Genomic DNA, 19,457 nt, shown 5'->3' with positions numbered 1-19,457 from the left:
TATAGTTTACAATCAAATTCTCCATAATTGCAATGACAACGAGGGGGGGAAAAAACAGTTTAGCTATAAATTGTGCCACCAGGTACAATCTGAAAAAAATATTGAGCTCTTGAAGTAACACCATTATCACGTACGTTAAATAACGTTAAAATACAGTGGTGTAAATAGGCCGAGCATATATATATATTTTTTTTTTAAATATATATTATCAATATATGTCACACACTGGTATAGTGAAACTAGATTGAGATGGAGCAAGAGATAAACTGACTGTAATAATTATTATAATAATAATAATAATAATAATAATTAGTATTATTAGTTTTTTATTATATACCCTGGTATATACAGTAGAGCGGTGTTTCCTCCAAGTACCACCAGAGGACGCCCACATACCACTGGAGGTACACATACCACCGTTTGAGAACCGTGGTACTAATATATTTCAAATGTGACTAAATATTTGGGTGACCTTTACAGAAAAACAATAGACTCTTATGCTACCAATGCTTCGTTGTTAGTGCCATGTTTGAGGCGCGTTTCTTTCTGTTTGTAAGCAGAAGCATTACTCAAAGAGAAAAAGGACAGATATTGATCAAATTATAGGGGGAATGTGGGTTTGGGCCCAAGCAAGAAATGATTGGATTGGTGGTGGTGATGCAGGTATAAAAAATCGGGGGAGGTTCAGTGCATCCCAAAATATAGGTTGCAGCTCACTGGTTGGGCCCAATCGGTATTGCAGGTGGTGTAGAAATATTCTCCCATCTACCAAGATAATTGAAACATACTTGCATGTCTATTAAATTGAGCCTCACTTTGTCATTCTTGTGGAAATAATGAGTTTGTTTTTATGTAAAAATCCATCTTCTCAACTATGGCCAACTATGGTAATTACAAATCATTGTGCTCAAGATTTTGTATGACTATTTTATGGTGATTGAGACTTAATTTCGGTAATGTACATATTTGAATGTAGGCTTCAATCAGGCAATATGTGTAAAACTAAGTGGAACATTAAAAAATAGGGTTAAGTAAATAAACTTTGTAACCTGTAGCAAGTGAAACTTGTTGATGTGTTTTCACCAGAGATAAAAGAAAGAAAGAAAGAAAGAAAACAAATCAATAATTATCTCTGTATGTTGCAAGTTTTCTGTCTGTGTATCTGCTCTCTTCTCCAGCAAGGCGGGGTCAGTATTTGGCAGCTGTCTCCCGCTGTGTTCTTACTGTGAGAGGTGGGGTCAGTTTTTGGCAGGTTCGTCCTCGGAGGGTGTGTGTGTATGTGTCTGTGTAGACCGATTTGATCAGCGACGACCTGCAAACAGGCACCCGACTCAGTCCGAGCAAAAGAAGGGAAGAAAAAAACCCAGGAACAGCACTAATTTCGACTGTTTGCAATGTTCCCGACGACATTTCTACACCTCCAGCTTTAATCCTGTCGAAGTTGTCCGGACATCGGCTTCAAAAAACCGAAGAAGAAATTAATGCGTCTTGCTCCGCGTTCCTGTTTGTTTTGACCTGGTAAGGTAACTGCTGCTACACCCGGAGCGACTCATTAGCTTCCCCATGCTAACAGCGCTTCCCCCGGTACACTCAGCATCACAGCAGCTAATGTTAACCAGCTAAGCTAACTGTGTCAGGCGCTCTGTGTTGTCTATATTCATCACTTGCTTTGTCGCTTTTATTAATTCTACATGTGAGAGCTTATCAGCTGTGTGTGTCTGTTCTGAGTTAGAGGGTTATAACCAGGTGTAAATCATCCGTTGTGGCTTTTTTTTTGGTGTTGATTAGGAGCTAATGGCTAACGGTTGGTTCCATCACATCTGTGGCTCCTCCGCAAAGCTAACTCGAAGACGGAACAAGAAAAAAAAAACTACCATAATTAATTAAATAGTCTTGCTTTTTTCGGTTGACGTGAACAAAGCTGAAAGATACGTGTATCTTGTGTCGGCTTTGTTGACGTTCCTGTGTTGAGTAAGTAGTTGTACATATTATTGGTTCATTAGCAATACTGTGAGCTGCAAGGGACGATTCAACGGTAATCGCCCATAGACACATATTTTATATCCTGTGTTTCGGGTATCTGTAGTTCCTTATTCTGTTGAACGGTAGCTGGGGTAGTTTCGCTTTCCGATAACATTCGGAAGCTTTGTCACTGGGGCTGATGCTTATTGCTCGGTTACAGTAAAGTGCCTGTGCTGGAATGTTCTAGTGTTTTGTGTCATAACGATTACAACCATTAAGCTGTTTTTAAATGCCCTGTTCCTGATATATAAATGTTGTATGCGCAATAAGTTGTTGAGAAACGCGATTAATATGATAGGAATGCTGACTTGTATGTCTGAGCTCACTGAAATCTTTTTTATGTCGTGTAATCGCATCCGGTTATTGCCCCGAATTAAGACGGATTGGTCTCTCCATATGGTGCCTGTGCGCCTTAAGTGAAGGAGTCATTGTGACATACAGAATCTCTGGTTCTCTCATTAACAACACGCTAGTTAACGTGCTCTTCTCACTATAAACAATGACATAGTGAAAGAAAAGATTCAGATCTTGAGGAACCGTGTCGCAGCTCTGCTTCAATTTTGAGAGAGCTTGTTTGGAAGCCACCCAAATTTCTTACATGTCAGAAATTCATTTGACTACCCAATGGCTATTTGGGAGCAGACAAACAGTCCTCAGTCTCTCTCTGAAAAAAAGTGTGTCAATCCCAGTCTTTTTTAATGTAAGTGATTGCTATGTGCTTTTATTTTAACATTAATATTTTCTTTGGCCTGTTTTTGACCTCAGGGCGTTGGGAGTTGAGTTGAGGTGTTATGGGGAGTTTTATTGTTGAAGCTTTAATTGTTTTACAGCTGAAGCACTCTAAACAAGTTATGTTTGATCTGCAGCTACTTTACAAAATACACACGATGTCAACTCTTATCACATTGTGCAAAATGTGTTCTATAGCTCAGTAAATTTTAACCTGTGTGAGCGGAACAGCTTCATTATTGTGTAAGAGACGGCAGCTATTTCTATAGACAGACTGGAGTAAAGGTCGAGTTGAGTTGCCTCCAACAACAAAGCAGTGGGATGTTCAGTTGAGTTGATTAATTTTAATCCAGTGCAGGGCTGCTGTTACTAAATACTACATTAATGTAATTTGTATTCAAATATTTTGATTGTGACTGTTGATATAACATGTATAGCTTACATTTATAGGTTTATGTCAAACGTCCATTATCAAGGGCATCTAAGATGAACCTGTGGTCCTTCATGTGATCTCCTCTATGCACATAACGATTCATAACGGTTCAGCCCCCTGCAGTGTGAGATAAGAGTTTGTGTTTAATGGAAGGAAAAATGCATGTACACAGCAAAAGCAGTGTCATAACCACACAGCTTCCTGCAGTGTGGGATTGTTTTTGCCAGGTCAGTGACTGGTTGTTTTAGATACTGTGGATATGGGCCAAGTTAAACCAGATTGGGTCCAAATCTCTCTAAAGTTGGACCCATACTGCCACAGATTTGCCAAAGTTTTTGTGACTAATCCCAGTCCTCTTATGTTCACACATTTTGTCATGTCATTTGCTTTTTGAAAAAATTAATAATTTAAGTACACATATCTTTTTTTGTCAAAGATAAGATAATCACAAGAGACAACATTTTAAATGTATTCAGTGTAGTGAATATAAGGAGTACTTGTGTAATAGATATATTTGTATGTAATGTGCTGTGGAAAGCTAGAGTATTGTCTCCTGGTGTAGGGCTGAAGGCAGTAATGCACGTTATGTTACTGACCTGGCCCAAAGATCATCTAAATAGAGATGGTCCATTAGTTTGCTAAAATATTTAAGGTACTGAACATGTTTCTTTGTCATTTCTGCTTAGAAAGCTATAATTATTATTTTTCTATTCTCTGACTACATTTGGTCCTCGCAGAAAATACAGTGAATCATTGAGCAGTAGTGCATTTGTCAATATTATATGTAATTTCAAAGAAATTAATTGATTTGTCAGGCTTCTAATCCACTGAAGTGCCCTGAAACAGATGTTGTGGCGTGTATTTCATTCTTCATCTGTGAAAGCAGACATAAAGATATGAAATTGGACTGCAAAGTCTTCATATCGACAAGCTGCAGCCTAATTTTCCCCTTGCCAGACTTCTGTACCAAATGTAAACCAAAAAGGTCACAGCTTTAAAAGTAGCAGCAGAGGTCCTGTTCTGAGCTGCTGGTTAGGATGAAGTCATCTGGGTTTGACACTAGGCTGATTATGATTATTTTTATCATAGATTAGTCCGTTGTCAGTTGTTTTCTTAATTAATCGGTTATTTTTTTGGTCCAATAAAATGTTGGAAAATATTTTTAATGATTTCTTTTTGAATTGTTAAAACAAACAAAAAAACACTCATGATGGTTGGCTGTTTGGAAGATCTTTCTAAGATTGTCCTTTTAATCAATCCATCATTGAAAGTTTTATTGACCAGTTTTTTTATTTATTGACATATTAATTGACTAGTTCTACCTGAGATGCTTACAGTAGATGCCCGAGTCATTGTTTACCTAGAATAAAGTTTGCTCTTCCTTTACTTTCAATTGGTATTTTCTGGCATTTTGATATCATTTTAGGTTCATATGGCATTCAGTTGTGTTTCATGTCAGGGGGAATGGAATCTATGGCTCATAATACAGTTAACATAGGTTTGATTAAATCACAGTGTCATCTGCAGCAAGCTTTATACTTGTATACTTTTTTTCTCAAAAGGTGCTGGTTTTTTTTAAGTAGACGAGTAGACCGGCAAACATAAGTCAACTTATCACAGTAGTCCACAGTAAATGAACCTTTGTTACAATGGACCTTTTCAATTTTCTGTCTTTTCTGGGGACACAAATTATTTAACACTTGAGTGCTCTACCCTTTCCACCGATGCCATGGCCGGATCAGGTGGTAGGGATGATGATGCCACTAGAATCTTGTTGCCCAGCTTTCAGTCCACCAGTCTTGAGTAAAAAATAAGTTCTTACACAAGTGCTTTAAAAAGAACTGCTCACAGCAGGAGGTTGTCACGAACAGAGATATATTGGGGAAAAAAAACAGAATTTCTGACAGCTGTTGAACTGAACTTCCTCTGAGCTCAATATGCTTTGTAGTTAAATAATTCCATACTGTAGATTTTCAGATACATCAGCTACTTCCACATTAAGCAGCTTACCAAACTGTATGTTCAGCTTCTTTTCTTTACATTTAATGTCCTGAAACCTTTGACAGAATGCTGGGAAGAGTGTAAGAGTTTTACACACACATGTCATAATAGCCATTTTTGTAGAGTCATTCTCCTGAATGAGGTTTCAGATATTAGCTTGGTCACTGCAAAACTTGCACACATAACTGTCTGGTTTTTTTGAAAGCTTCTTGTTGGACAATGAAACTACACTAAAGTGAAAATGTAATAGCTTTATTTGTCCTTGCAGCCCAGTGTAGCTGCATGTTTACTGATGCTCAGATTAGCCCTTTTTTTGTCACTGTGAGTGTATCCCTGCACAGAGGACACATGGGATTGTCTTGTACTTCAATGAGAAACCTCTGGGACGTGTATCATTCCATCTATGCCCTTCTCTCAGTCATCCAGACCATTGTATTTTCGAGTGTGCAGCAAATTTCGGATACATTTAAAATCTGCAGCCTACAAGTGTATCAGACTGAGTGAAGTAATTATCTAGTTGTCCAGCAGAGGGTGCCATGACCTGCATCCATGCCCTCTCTTGCACGGCTGTAATTCGTATGTTGTATAAAATATGAAGACAACAAGAAGCATTCTTGCTCGGTGTTCAATGTGCAGTGGTCTGGAAATTTCCATCGGTGTGAGATGAAGCAAGAGGGTGAGGTGATACAGATCAATACTAAATCAATAAAACCCAATGTCATTGTTGCAGTTGAGGCTCTGTGAAGGTTGGGATCACACCTGTTCAGTGGTCCCCTAATGCTACTGTGAACATCCCACTGCTTTGTTGTTAGAGGGAACGTCCTTTGAACATACTTTTGCCACTAAGTGAATCAGTATGACATGAATAGAACACTGGCAATGATTATACAAGCATTATTACAAAAAGTGTAAAAAATGTCAAAATAATTATTAAGGGTGTATTATGCACTGCTTGTATTATAATATATTGAAATTCATTGTGATAAACAAGGACAATGGTTTCCTAATTTAAAGGCCAAACACTATTTAAATTAGGGCCATTTGGCAAATGTTGTGAAGCCAACATGCAAATATAGTGTACAGCCGATTTTCACATGGAATTTACTAAGGACAGCTGATGTAATTAGACAGTTTCCTGTTTTTTTTTTTTCACTTTTTATTCTTTCCTAATCCAATAGGCAGATTAAAAAAAAAAACTTAAAAGAACAAGATGGCAACTTGGCAAACTTTATGCAAATGTCCCAAACAAAATGCTGCTTTGCCTCCGCTCCCACAGTTGCATACACAGAGTTTCACTTGTTTCCAGTGTAGGCGTTAAAGCTTGTTGCAGTGTCACAGCCATGCAGGCTTGCAAAGAGTGGATATTTGTACTGGTTCTCCTTAACAGCACTTACATGTCATGTAGGCCCTTGTACTAAATGTAGTGGAGAGTGACATGAAAGGCTTGGGCAGATTATGATAACCTTGAGTATAGAGAAGCAGGCTCAAGACAGGAAGCTTACCAGCACAGGGAAACCCACTCCTCCTTCAGCAGATGTTATTTAGACGGGCACTTCACCCTGGCAGTGGAAGTGAGTGTTGACAAATAACCAATAGCAACAGAAGGCTTTGGCTGTACTGGTATACATGTTTTTTTTTTTATTATATTCTTGATAAATTGCTGAGGAAATTACTTTCTAGTGAAAAAATGTCATCCAGACACAATATTGAAATCCAAATTTGTAAATTTACAAAAATGACTGCAGACAAATAATTTTTGTTTGTTAATTTTCTGTCATACAACCAATTGATGAATTGGCTAATTGTTGCAGTGTAACATTGTTAAATGCCATATGTTTGTATTGCTAACAAATATTTCAGAACCAGATGTTCATTTTACTGTCATAGAACATGTGTTGTCAACATTGCAAATACATTTCAGCTAATTGTTTTTAGTTATATATATATATACCTGGTGGTCTGATTGTTCAGGCCTAACAAAATCAGCATGAGAAACAACATACATTTATTGCAGTTCAAGCTGTATGAGATTTTTTTGCAATGTCTGCATTGTGCATGTTAATATCGCAATGATCATCAATTTTTGACACATTGTGCAGCTCTGTGATATCTTCCATATAAATAAAGGGAATATTTTGCTAGTGCATTCAGGGTAAGAGACAAGGTATAAAGAAGCCCATGTCCTCTGAAGATGTGGTTATTAATTCATCAATGACAGGGCGAGGCTGAAGGGAACAGCTCTAACTAGGCTAGGACAGTAAACTGCTGTTACTGACTCGAGGGCAAGAGCTGGATTCACTGCCTCCCCATTTCCCTCCCACTTGATCTTTTTATCCTGTTACCTCCTTTTCTCTCTGCTCTTACGATCTTCCTCTGCCAGTCTCTCTACCTCTATTGTTGTTTATTTATGTATTTGCAACTTTGCTCTCCAGCTTACTTGACCAGCAACACAAGCAATTATTGTTCCAAAACAAATGCTAACACTCTGCACTACAGGTTTTGGATAATGTGTGCATCCAAATCAATACTTCCAACTCTACATTAATATATTCCATTATCTTTATTGGTAGAATTTATTGATTACGCTGTCCTTTTATGATAGTGATGGACACTTTTGTCTGGACTTTTAGACACATTTACAACTCAATATAGTTGCAAATGTGAATGCAGATTAAAGGCAATTTATTTTCATATTAACATATTTGCAGATCTAAAACCCCACAGATAAATTAAAATACAGTTACATAACTCGTCCACATTTGCAAACAGTTTCTCGACAACAATGGCCTCATAATTAGTCCCCACCTTTGGCCTGCTGCCAAGTTGGAGAAAATGGCTCAGTTCTGATAGCAGTCAGCTTAAAATGTGCTCAGGCAGGTTTTGTGTCAACTGCCACATTTAACATCAGGATTTGTTCGGGGTGTGTGTTTGTATCTCTCTCTCTCTCTGTGTTTGTGGGTTTCAATCAGAGATGCATTTTCTTCAATGGTGCACTGTAGTCTACAGGCTGTCATTTGCACATGTTTACTGTTTTGGCATGTGGGTATTATGTACCAGTGGTCAGTGTGAATACATATGTATAGATAATCTAATTTTAGGATTAGCTTTTTTCACCCTTCTCAGTATTCTTGTTTTTCCCCCTCACATTTGCAAGTGGGTCTGGAAAGACTGCTTCACACTGTGCCACAATAAATCCTCATTGTAAATGAAAATGCCACTATGGCGTTTGTGTTTCATCCCATCAAATCCAGGCCATTTTAGATAAGTGGTTGTGGTTGGCCTGGATGAATTAAAAAAAAAAAGTGAGAATAAAGTACGAATGGCCATAAATGTAAATAAATAGTAGCTGTGATTACCTGCACAACAGTGTAGCAGATATATTGGGTGAAGATAAAACAATTGCTTCATATTAAACCGGTTGTGCATGGATTGTTAAATGGTTCCTTGCAAATTAACACAATCTGTATTTGGAGCATCGAGACTACAATGAAAATGTTTGTTTTAAGTTAAAAGTCTTAAAAGTTTAAAAATAAAATACAACACTACTTCTAATCCATTTAGGGGAGTTTCCATGAGGTGAGATAGTATTAATCCATGGACTTTTCCTTTTAAAGTAAAACTTCCTCTAAAATAGATATAAATACTACATTTTGGCAGCCGCGTATTCACGCTCTCCTGTCCGATTATGTGGCTTGAAAGCTGTCAAAATGATTGTCTTGCATGTTTTTTTTTGTCTCTTTGATCTTTTCATTATCTGTACCTGATAAGGCTTGACTACATCTCAGATAAGATGATAAAGTCCACAGTCTGTCTCTGTAGTTAACATGTCAGGAGTGGCTTTAACTGATTTTGACTTTCATGATTTGTATGTGTGTTATTTTGTTTGGGTGTGCATTTACTTGTGTGAATGTGTGTCAGGTCACGCTAATACTGCAGAGAACAAGGAAGTCGGTCAGTCTGTCAGGGTCACAGGATCTGTGTGTGAAGAATGTCTTTATTTAACTTAACATGGTGCAGATATGTAGAAGTACCAGTCATACATTCTCTCCCTGATGTGTTTATGGAATTTTCAGGCCAAAGGGCAGAGGTCACTGGGTTCCTCTTTTGCACAGAGGTGTTTTTCTGCTTTTTTCCCACCACATCTTTAAGATTTAGCCAGGAGATCATGGTTTCTCTTGTGAACAAATAATGTTTTATCTTGTGTAATCTAACTAGATACATTCTGTTAAGCTATGTTTACTGTCCTGAGGGTTTGAAGGCTTTCACTCAGGGAATCTGATCAGTTTGAACTTTTGAAGGGGGAGTGCTTTCAGGCTAAACTTTCTCTCTCACTTCCTCCAATTTCAGCAGTTTCTACAAATGCAGCAGATTTTATCCGTCCAGTTTAGCCAGTCATGAAAGTGTGCTTTTGATTTATTTTTAGTTTTTGAAGATTTCTCAAAAACATGATGCAAGTTAGAGGAAAAATGCTGAGTTGTTTATAATTGTGTGTGAATATGTTCCTTCTTTTGATCGTGCACTTAGTTTTGATGGAACTGGGGCTTTTGGGAGATAACAGATGTATCATTACATGACAGTGTTTTTGTGCTCTTATGTGCATGTAAAAGGCTCTTAACTATTATTCAGACATCAGAGTTTATTTTTGTGGATTGTCGTTCCAGTTTTTGGTCAAGTGTTGCGTCATCTCATCTCTCTGTAGTATGTTTGTTCTGTTGCTGTGTGTTTTAACATTCACGTCATGGTTTTAAATGATGACCGTGATAGTTGCAGGTTTGTTTTTGCAATGTTTCTTTCTGAAACATTTTTAAGTTGATCTTTGTCTCTTTTATCTTCAATCTTATCAAGATTGTCCCATAGTCTTAATGCAATCTTTTGCATTTGTTGTAGTCAGCTACTCCAGTTTTAAACCAAGTACTTGCTGGTTTGGGGAAGAAAAAAACTATTGTCACTTTCTTACCAATAAGTCTTTATGTGAGTGCATTTTTCTGATGTTCTGCTAATATGATGAAACTCTTTAAAGAGTTTTCCCACATGACGCTTTCATATTACAAATTTAGCTCTGAAAAATGCACTTGCAGGTTCTTGAGTGGCCCTGTAATTGAAATGAGTTGTTCTCGTGGTCTCCACTGTCCCCTTTTCCCCGATGGAACTCAAGTTTCAGTCCTATTTTCTTTCTGTCTCTTAACAGCACTGTCTTAACTTTCTCCATTTACCATCCTAACAATGTATTACACTGTTGAGCTTGAGGTTGTCAAGCATATCTGGGATTAAGACATGCTGAAAGAAACACACACACGGCCATTCTAGGCTGTTCCATTACTGACCAAATCCTCTCACCAGAGGCCTTTTAGGGTCTTTTTTCACGGTGCTGGTTTGGGACCATCGAGTGCACCGATCTCATGGTGTCACTGTCCTGGACTGTCTGATAAAACATAGCAGTAGCAGTGTGATTGTTAACTTTATCATCGCTCACTAAGGTAACTGTGAGTGACATTAATTATTTCAGTAGTTTAAGGTTTTCTCTAGCCTTTAAATAGGCTTAAACTCTTATATTTGGTTGGGTTTAAGAAAGGGTTTTGGAATTGGAGGCTAACAAATGCACACGTTCAGATGAGTTGTAGCTATTTGAGGGTGGCTATTTGTTTTATTATTTGTTCCTAAAAACACTTGATTATCAAATAGTTGACAATTAATTTACTCATCAATTAATGATAAATGACAACCCCCTAAGGAAGCCACACTGATTAAATACTGAGATATTATGACTTAACTTCCTTCATGTAAGCAGAGTCTGTCCTGCCTACTTCAGTCATAGTGTTTGTGATGCAGTGAGTCATAACACTGTACAGGTTACATTTGAACAAATCTCCTCTTAATGCATTTTGATGTTACCGAAACAAAGATGATGTGAGCAGACTGGTGTGGTCCAGCAGTTGCCTTGAATCTGCCTGTGTTTTAGAAAGATTGAAGACTAAGTAAACATAATGTACAGCATTTCCCTAACACTGCTGTGGTTTCATTCTCCTCTGGAGCTATTAAAATGTGAGAATTTATCAGCAGCCTTGGCTATATACATCTGCAGTGACCTTCATGTCAGCAAGCGTTTGGGTTTTGTATTCAGCAAAAATGGTTAAAAGCTCAAAGTTTATGTTAGTGTAAGGGCTCAGTAATTCTATCCGAGTGTGCATTTTAATGAATCTATTGCTTTCATATCACATGGTTTTATTTCCATGTGATAGTTGCCAAAACCAAGTGCTTGGTTCTGGCTTGAATTGATCTGCTACTTTGTCATATGAGCTGATTAAAGATGCCTTCGGGGCTGAGTACTGGTGATCTTACACTGTGTAAAAATAGATGCTTTTGACTGAGAGGTGAAGGTATCTGTATATTTCTTAAGTCAGCTCATACTCCTATACTCCACGTGAGGCAGAGGTAATGCAGACTATCTTAAGTAGGTCAGATAGCTTGTTTAACAGGCACCGTGAGGGTGAATGAAAGGAAGAAGGTGCATGAGGACAGAGGGTTTTTCTAACAGAAAAGGAAGAATGAGAGACTTGTTCTAAAAAGAGAGGAAGCACGGAACCTGTCCATGCGCAATCAGGTACATGTGTGCATATTAATGGCTGTGGTTTACCTGCAGCTTATTCTTCATCATGTGTGTGACAGAGCAGGGCAAGGGGTCAATATGGTGAATTAATATAATATATTTATTAGTAACAGTCATTTTCTTACTTATTTAGATTTAGAAAATCATGGATTTGACGGCACAAAAACATGACTGTCTGTGTGGTTCTTTGACTATTGACTTCCTCAATGTATTCATTTTCATGTGGAAATTTTAATCTCGGGTTTCCATGGTTATATCTAACTTAAGTTATAACTTAATTTATGTTGATGAGTTAATCTATTTCTGCTGTGTTATTCATTCCTTGTATATTTCAGAATCTTTCTTCGTCTGTAACGCTCAAAAGTAAAGCTGTGTTAATATTTTACTATCTAGCCATTTGAAGCTTTGCCCTCATGGACAGCCTCAAAGTACTGTTTCTCTCTCCATGTGCACTAGGACATGCAAGGACACACAAAGTTACCCATTATATGTCGTGTCAACTCTTGGCACATACAGGCATATTCATAAACAATCTTATCTCATAGATAAACTTTTTTCTTGACCGTCTCAGGTGACTGTTTTGCTTTAAGTGAGGGACTTGTTTTCATTCAGGTGTTGAGTATCTGTGAAACATCTATCTGTATGCGCACGCATGCACTGAAGTGGCAGCAATTAACACGTAAGCCTCACGTAGTCTGATTCAAAGTGACACTTTGCTTTAGATGGACATGCACAGACATGTATGAGGACATATGCAAACTCACAGTGCTGTAGCTTTGTTTGTAGACTCCCGGGCAACCTGACAGCTCAAAAAGAGAGTCTTAGTTTGTGAATAAATCTGGCTTGTTGTATCATCTCAATGGAAAGACAAATAATGAGTTTTAATTGGTTTGATTCTGTGACATTCTTTAGTGTGAAGGCTTGTTTGTCTTGGACAGGGTGTGTCCTGTGGTGAGTCACCATTTGGCCAAAAACGATTTCACTTCTAAGTCATGTCTTACCACGACTGTGATTTTAGAATCAAAATGTCAAGCATGGTTGTAATTAGAGTCCACATATTTGCTTTGTTTTCATCTTTGCAGTTCTGTTTTTTGTTGTCTCACAGTTTACCTGATTTTTAACATACAGTTTAATATGCATTTTCATGTGTGATTCCTTCTGTTGCAGTTGCTTATAACTACTTGCTGTATGTAGCCATTATAATAAAGAATCGTAAACAGTCATTGTATGTTAACATGATGAACTATTGTCCTATAAATATGAGCCACAGCTTGATATGTGTTATTTACTGCAGAGCTATATGAGTGCCAAGATTTCTTAAGATCTGGGGTTAAAAAACATGGCCTGTACTTTCTTTATGGGATTTTAATAGTCTCTCTCTCTCTCTCCTCTGTCTCTGCCTTGTGTAGCTACTAGGGAATCCTGCTCGAGGGATTAGCGGTCCGTCAATGAGGAACTACCGGCTCATCTTCTGCCACAACCTGAAGCAGCCATAGATGATTCAGTGGTTTACTGGCCAGGGGAGGAGAGGATAGGACACACTTTCACTGCTTCACGGTGAGTACACAAACAGACAGAGCTGACAGCAGAGCAGAGAAAACAGTGAACCAGGTGAAGTCAAGGAAACGTCTCACCCATTTTGATGAAAACCCACTAAAAAAAAGAAAAAGTAGAAAAGTGACTCCATGATTTCATTGTGCTTTGTGAGGTAATGTTCAACTGCTCTACAGTTTCACACATATCTTTAAACGTGGCATTGTGAATACATTTTGCACATATCACCCAGCACTAATATAATTGTCTTTTTAGATATACTGGTAATGTTTGTTTTTTTTTTTTTTTCAGTATAGATTTTCTGGTAAACATGTTCCTCCTCCTTATTGAATAGACTGGATGCCATCTACCACTGTTTCCATTCAGATTACTCACCAAACAACCATCATCAAAGTCAGGCTTAAAATAGAAGTGATGGTTGCGGTTTCTTGCCTTCCTCTGTTCGAGCTTAATAGATTTTTTTATTCCACTGACAGTTTCTCCTTTGCAATAAAGAATGATGAAATTAGAATATATAAAAGCTGAATTGATAGGTTAGAAATTGGATTATAATCACCGCTTTAAATGATGATTAAGCAACAGACAACTGGATACGTATTAGAAGAAAAGGCATTTGTCCAAGATCACTAATGTTTAAGTAGTAACAGTGTCTTTTGTCTCAGATGGGTCACCTGCTTCCTTATCCCTGCTAATAGCAGCAGCACATCCATGACAATGCTTTTTACTTGAGCCTTTTTGTTGTATAAACATAGATCTCACTGTCTCTTAAACTCTCTGTCTTAGAAACTCTGACTGCCCATCTATGTGCAATGGTGACAGAATTATAGACTTTACTCTTTCTCAAACGCAAACATTTAACGCACCGTAAATATACTGTACACCCATAACGCGTCTTTGTAAGGAGCGCAAATCATACTTCATTTTCACACTGCTTTTAAAAACAGCCTTCATTATTTCTAGTGTTGTATGCACAAGATGTCCAAAAGATTTATAGTTTCTGCTCAACTTTTTCAGCTGCCCGTTCATGCAAATCTAATTTTCTACCACATCCCATTTGTAAATATAGATCAAATGAATGCAGAGGCCACCACGTTCAGTGAACCCATAGTCATTTTCATGCAACCACTTTGTTTCTATGCTATGCTGTAACAACTGAAGCATAGTAAATTAAATGTAACTTGTGTGATAAATTCTGACGGTACAATCTGTGTTTCTCATCAGAAAGTGAGATTCATAAGGCCAGGTTACATTTTTCTAACCTTCGTCTGTCAAATCCTGATGAGTCTGTGCCCATTGCAGCTTCAGCTTTAATTTTTTTGGCTGAATGTAGTGAAACCTGATGTGGTCCTCTGCTGTTTAAGCCCATCTGGCTCGAGGCTTGACATGTGCATTCTTAGGTATTTTTCTGCTCACCATAGTTGCAAAAAGTAGTTATCTGAGTTACTGAAGCCTCTCTGTCAGCTCAAACCACTCTGACATTTCTCTGCAAATAGGTGTTTCTGTAGAGCAGCTGCCTTGCTGTTTTTCCCCCACATCATTTTTATAGACGGATGGATGCAAAGATAGACTTTGGATCGTACTTTGTTGATCCCAAAACTGGGAATGTTTAAAGTGATAATTAAATGATTAATTAAATGCAGATGTTAACTAAAACTTCTCATGTCCCTGTGCATGATTGTACTGCTGCCACATAATTTTGGTTAATTGTGCTTAGTTACCCATGCGCGCCTCCTCCTCCTGCTAAAGGATCAATAATTAAATAATAAATTTACTTATATAGCACCTTAATATTCATATGGTGCTTTAGAATAAAATTAGTAATGAAAGTGGGAAACTGAGTCGTAAAATCTAGCCAAAACAAAGTATACAATCTTGCCAAACCAGAGGAATATAAAATGTAACTACAAATATCAATTTAACCAAAATTAAAAACTACACCATATATAAAAAGTGGAGCATTTTTAAATTATGATGATTACTGCCTGCCTACAATATTAAGGCAAAGAGTTCCACAGCTGAAGTGTAAAAGGTGTTAAAGCTTCTGCAGATCATTATCATATTGTCCCTCTCCTCCTCCTCTCTCCTGATGTTTTTGATGTTTTTCTTAGTCAGACTGCTAAAGCTCTTATTTAAAAAAAATAATAATTTTGTCCTATCTCCTTCTCTTTGTTTTTTTTAAAGACGTGAGGTCTTGGCGGGTTTGTGGTGAGGAGGAGGAGGCCATGAGGAAGAGCGTGTCTCTGTTGCCAGGCAATGAGGGCGGGAGCTCAGCCTGCACCACGCGTGTTTTTGGCGTTCCATTGGAGGAGGTGTCACGCACACACACAATAAATGGCCATGAGGTTCCTGCGCTGGTGAAAGACATCGTCGACTACATCGAGGAGCATGGTGAGTGATCGCTACTCACACAGAGCCAAGATAATATACATACAAGCATGTAGTATGTTGCTCCTCGAAGCAGCTTCTGCGGCTGCTTCCACTGCACGCACCATCTGCGAAAGGTCTATTCTCGGACACACGTAGGCACAGCTGCTGTTGACCTGCTGTCACAGTATACCCCAATATATCATGAGTGGAGATCCAGGTTATGTGATGAGATGAACTCTGAATGCTCCACCATGCTAAACCATACTGGTAGACCAGGTCTGCTTCCTCCCTCGTTACAAAACAATTCTGTCAACTGCAGATCCCACTTGTGAAAACACAAGAGCTTAACAATGGAGCTAGGAATCTCCTTAGGTCATTCTCTTAGCAGTTTCAGATGTTCTGCTCTTAAGGTTGAGAGGATAGAAATAGTTACTTGCCATCATCTATGCCATCAATTAACTTGCAAGCCAAAGCCAGAAATGATCTGTTAATGGTGCTGCCTACAAAACAATGTCTGACTTTTTTGAGTCAAAAATGCATTGTTGGTGTGAACCTCAAAGGACTGGATTCCTTCATTCCGATTAGTTAAATTTTTAAAATAACTTCATTTAGTTTAATGAAATTCCATTCTCTATATTGTCTGTGCAAAATTACTGTACATCTCCTATTAGAGTAAATAGCTCATAAACGTTCATTTAGAACCTTCTCCTTTTTTTATAGTAGTGGTCATTTAAATGTTTTATGCAAATGAAGTAAAAATAATGAAAAGTCAATAAATTACTTGCAATAGTAGAAGACAAACAAGTAATTAACATTCAGATTTTAAAGCACATCAACGGAACCATAAAAATTATTCTGGACAATAATAAATATGTGTTTGATTTTAATTGCCCCCAGGATTAAAACAGTACACACTGAAACATACAGTACATCTGCAATGACAGGGTTATCACTGGAAAAAAACCTTTTTCCATCATGCAGGAAGCATGGTCAGTCTCAAAACAAAGACATTTTCTTGTAAAACCTGTCAAGTCAGTGGCTTTTTTCCAGGCACTGGAAAGAAGTGTCCCCTCAAGTGACCAGTGAAGCAGGCCGTGGTTTTATTTGACCCTGGGGCTGCTCGGCCACATGAGGTTATGTAATATGTCCTTAATTCCCCCGGGGCTCTGTTGGCAGCAGCAGTGCTGCCAGTCTAGAAGTTATTGAGCCAGTGAAAAGGCTTTAATCTCTCTTTTTTGTGTGTGTGTGATGCTCGAGGTTTTTGTAGAAGCAGGGTGTTGAAGATATGAGGCGAAAAGATAATTGGATGTAGGGCAAAGATGGAAAATTTAAAGCGACCAAAGGCGTGTCAGACCAAAGCTGTGGCATCTGTGACAGATTAAATGCCTTACTTTGTCTGAAGAGGGACTAAATGTTTAAAAATATTTTATTGTCTTCCTCAACTAAATTTTCAAGCAAATTATTACTCAAAAGTCTGCGACTAAAAGCATTTATGTCCACACACAGGCATTGTTGACACTACTTGACATTCTGGTGTGAAAAGTGACTAATTTCTTTTAAGACATAGCGTTTCTCTGGTATGATGTTCCACAAAAGTAAAAAGGAGTATTAAATATGAGACAAGGAATTTTATGATGCAGAGATATTTCTCAAATATGTACTTTCCTGATGTAAATTTAAATGTATATAAATCTAATCAAAAATTGTCAAAGTACAACCAGAAATTGTGGTTGCGTCTGCAGAAAACACAAAAATGTTCATGTGTCAATACAAACAATATTATGCAAGGTGAACAGAAAACGTGTTAAAAATCTAAGGAAAAACTTGTCTGCCTCACTGATCACCAACACTTACTGGTGTTGCACAGTATGGTCATACGTCTTTTATTTCAATACAGTTAAGGAATTAGGCACTTATGAAGATATATTCTGCACTTTATAATTATGGATGGGTCAGCTAGAAGAGTTTTCACACTTATTCATACTGCTGTCTGGTGTGGTGTTTTAAAAACAAGGATGTGTGGTTAATAATCAAAGCAAGCTCAGAAAATAACAACAACGATCCAGTATATTAAAACTGGATATATTAACAATCAACCCCTGGCTGATTGTACTCAGTTTCATTGTAAGTCGCTTTGGATAAAAGCGTCTGCTAAATGACATGTAATGTAATGTAATTGACCATGTAATTATTCCTGTGTCAGGCCATCTGGACCTGGAAGGTCTCTTCCTGGTTAATGGCAACGCAGAGCGCGTGGATTGGCTGAGACAGCGCTACGACAGCGGCGAAGAGGTGGAACTAGAGAAGGAGGCTGACCTGGCATCAGCGGTCAGTTTGCTCCGACTCTTCCTGCAGGAGCTTCCTGAGCCCGTTATTCCAACAGCGATACAGGGACACATATTACAGCTACACCAAGGTGTGTGACAACTCCTATTGCTGTTATGTATCTTATGTTTATCTTGGCTGACTCACTCTACCCTCATTTGATGGACTGATCAAACCCTTTTGTTGCCTTGTTTAATTTTTATGTGCTGCTGAAAATTATATTTTTTCTTTGCCAAAATCCCGATGAGGTTGATAGTATTGAAAATGTAGTGGTCAGTGCCTCAACTGACCAAATGTCCAGGCACAAAAACAGAAGCAATTCCAAGCATTACAATTTGGTATATCATAGCTGTGACTACGTTGGACACCTTTTTAAGTGTTGACCTGTGATTGGCCATCACAATCTCAGTAAATAAATAATGGGAAACACTGATGTAAATTGATGATTCTTTGGAATATTTCGTTCATGGTATCATACCATTACTAGTAATCAGATTTATGAATCAATCAACAAAAGAATAGGTAATATTATGTATTAGCTTATTGGGTGTTATCTATATTATATCACTCCTTCTCCATTTTGCCCTATCTTAGTTTCTGTCCGTGATAATCTGCTTTAATCCTCTTCTCGTGGGAGTGTTTCCCCTGTTGCTGTCATGCAGATTATAGCAGTAGGGAGGTTTTACATGTTCTCCATTTAATTTATAATGATGTTCTAAAACGTTTGCCTCTCATAAATGAATAGATAATAAGTTCCTTCTCCTATTTGAATTAATTTAACCTTTTTGAGTATTGATCACTATCCTATCGGTCTCTGCACTCTTTGTTTAAATATGTTTGTGTTTCAACTGTGAAGGGATACAAAGTACTGGGTGACCTATAATTTACTCAAGAGCATCTCCAATTACATTAATGAAAAGAAAAATCTATGTAGGAACATAAACCACAGCATGTGTAAAGTGTACTCGTACTAGTAGTAACCGTAAACCAACACCCTTTTTCCAGCGAAGCTAATAATAGTTGTAACACTAAGAAAGAGGTGTACAATGAAGTTAATTAAAATGTTAATATCCGCATACAATGATAACCACAAGTTCTCTGTCTTTTTTAAACATCCTCAGATTACAGCAGTGAGGAGGAGTTGTGTAGAAACTTGAAGTACCTGCTGCAGCAGCTTCCCCAGCTCAACTACGGCCTGCTGCGTTTCCTCTGCCGCTTCTTGTCCAGCGTTGCATCTCTTCAGCAGGAAAGCTGGAACGTCGGGGCGCTGGCCGCCGTCTTCGGACCAGACATCTTCCAGTAAGATGCATGCACAGGGCCACCTAACAATAGATTAACAGAATCATTGTTTTGTTTTTTCAAAATAATCAAAACTTTTTTATATATATATCAAGAAAACACAATTGTAATACTGGTAGA

General features: G+C 37.9%; 1 protein-coding gene across 3 annotated transcripts in view; it reads left to right on the top strand.

Moving 5' to 3' along the window:
* The first annotated feature begins 1,243 nt into the window (after nucleotides 1-1,243).
* The window catches only part of fam13b (family with sequence similarity 13 member B), a 53,867-nt gene continuing 35,653 nt past the window's right edge, over nucleotides 1,244-19,457 (top strand). For 2 of the 3 annotated variants that reach the window (XM_058649149.1, XM_058649147.1), the window contains exons 1-5: nucleotides 1,244-1,518; nucleotides 13,202-13,349; nucleotides 15,528-15,734; nucleotides 17,917-18,129; nucleotides 19,160-19,337. In XM_058649149.1, the coding sequence (XP_058505132.1) occupies nucleotides 15,569-15,734; nucleotides 17,917-18,129; nucleotides 19,160-19,337 (557 nt within the window). In that variant the 5' untranslated portion in view covers nucleotides 1,244-1,518; nucleotides 13,202-13,349; nucleotides 15,528-15,568. The remainder of the gene's footprint in view (nucleotides 1,519-13,201; nucleotides 13,350-15,527; nucleotides 15,735-17,916; nucleotides 18,130-19,159; nucleotides 19,338-19,457) is intronic. The other variant, XM_058649148.1, reaches the window with a different exon arrangement.

Source organism: Solea solea, chromosome 14 (genome assembly GCF_958295425.1).
Source record: "Solea solea chromosome 14, fSolSol10.1, whole genome shotgun sequence".
NCBI classification, from domain to species: domain Eukaryota; kingdom Metazoa; phylum Chordata; class Actinopteri; order Pleuronectiformes; family Soleidae; genus Solea; species Solea solea.
Note: the sequence above shows the minus strand (reverse complement) of the source record. Positions and strands in the feature narration are given on the sequence as shown.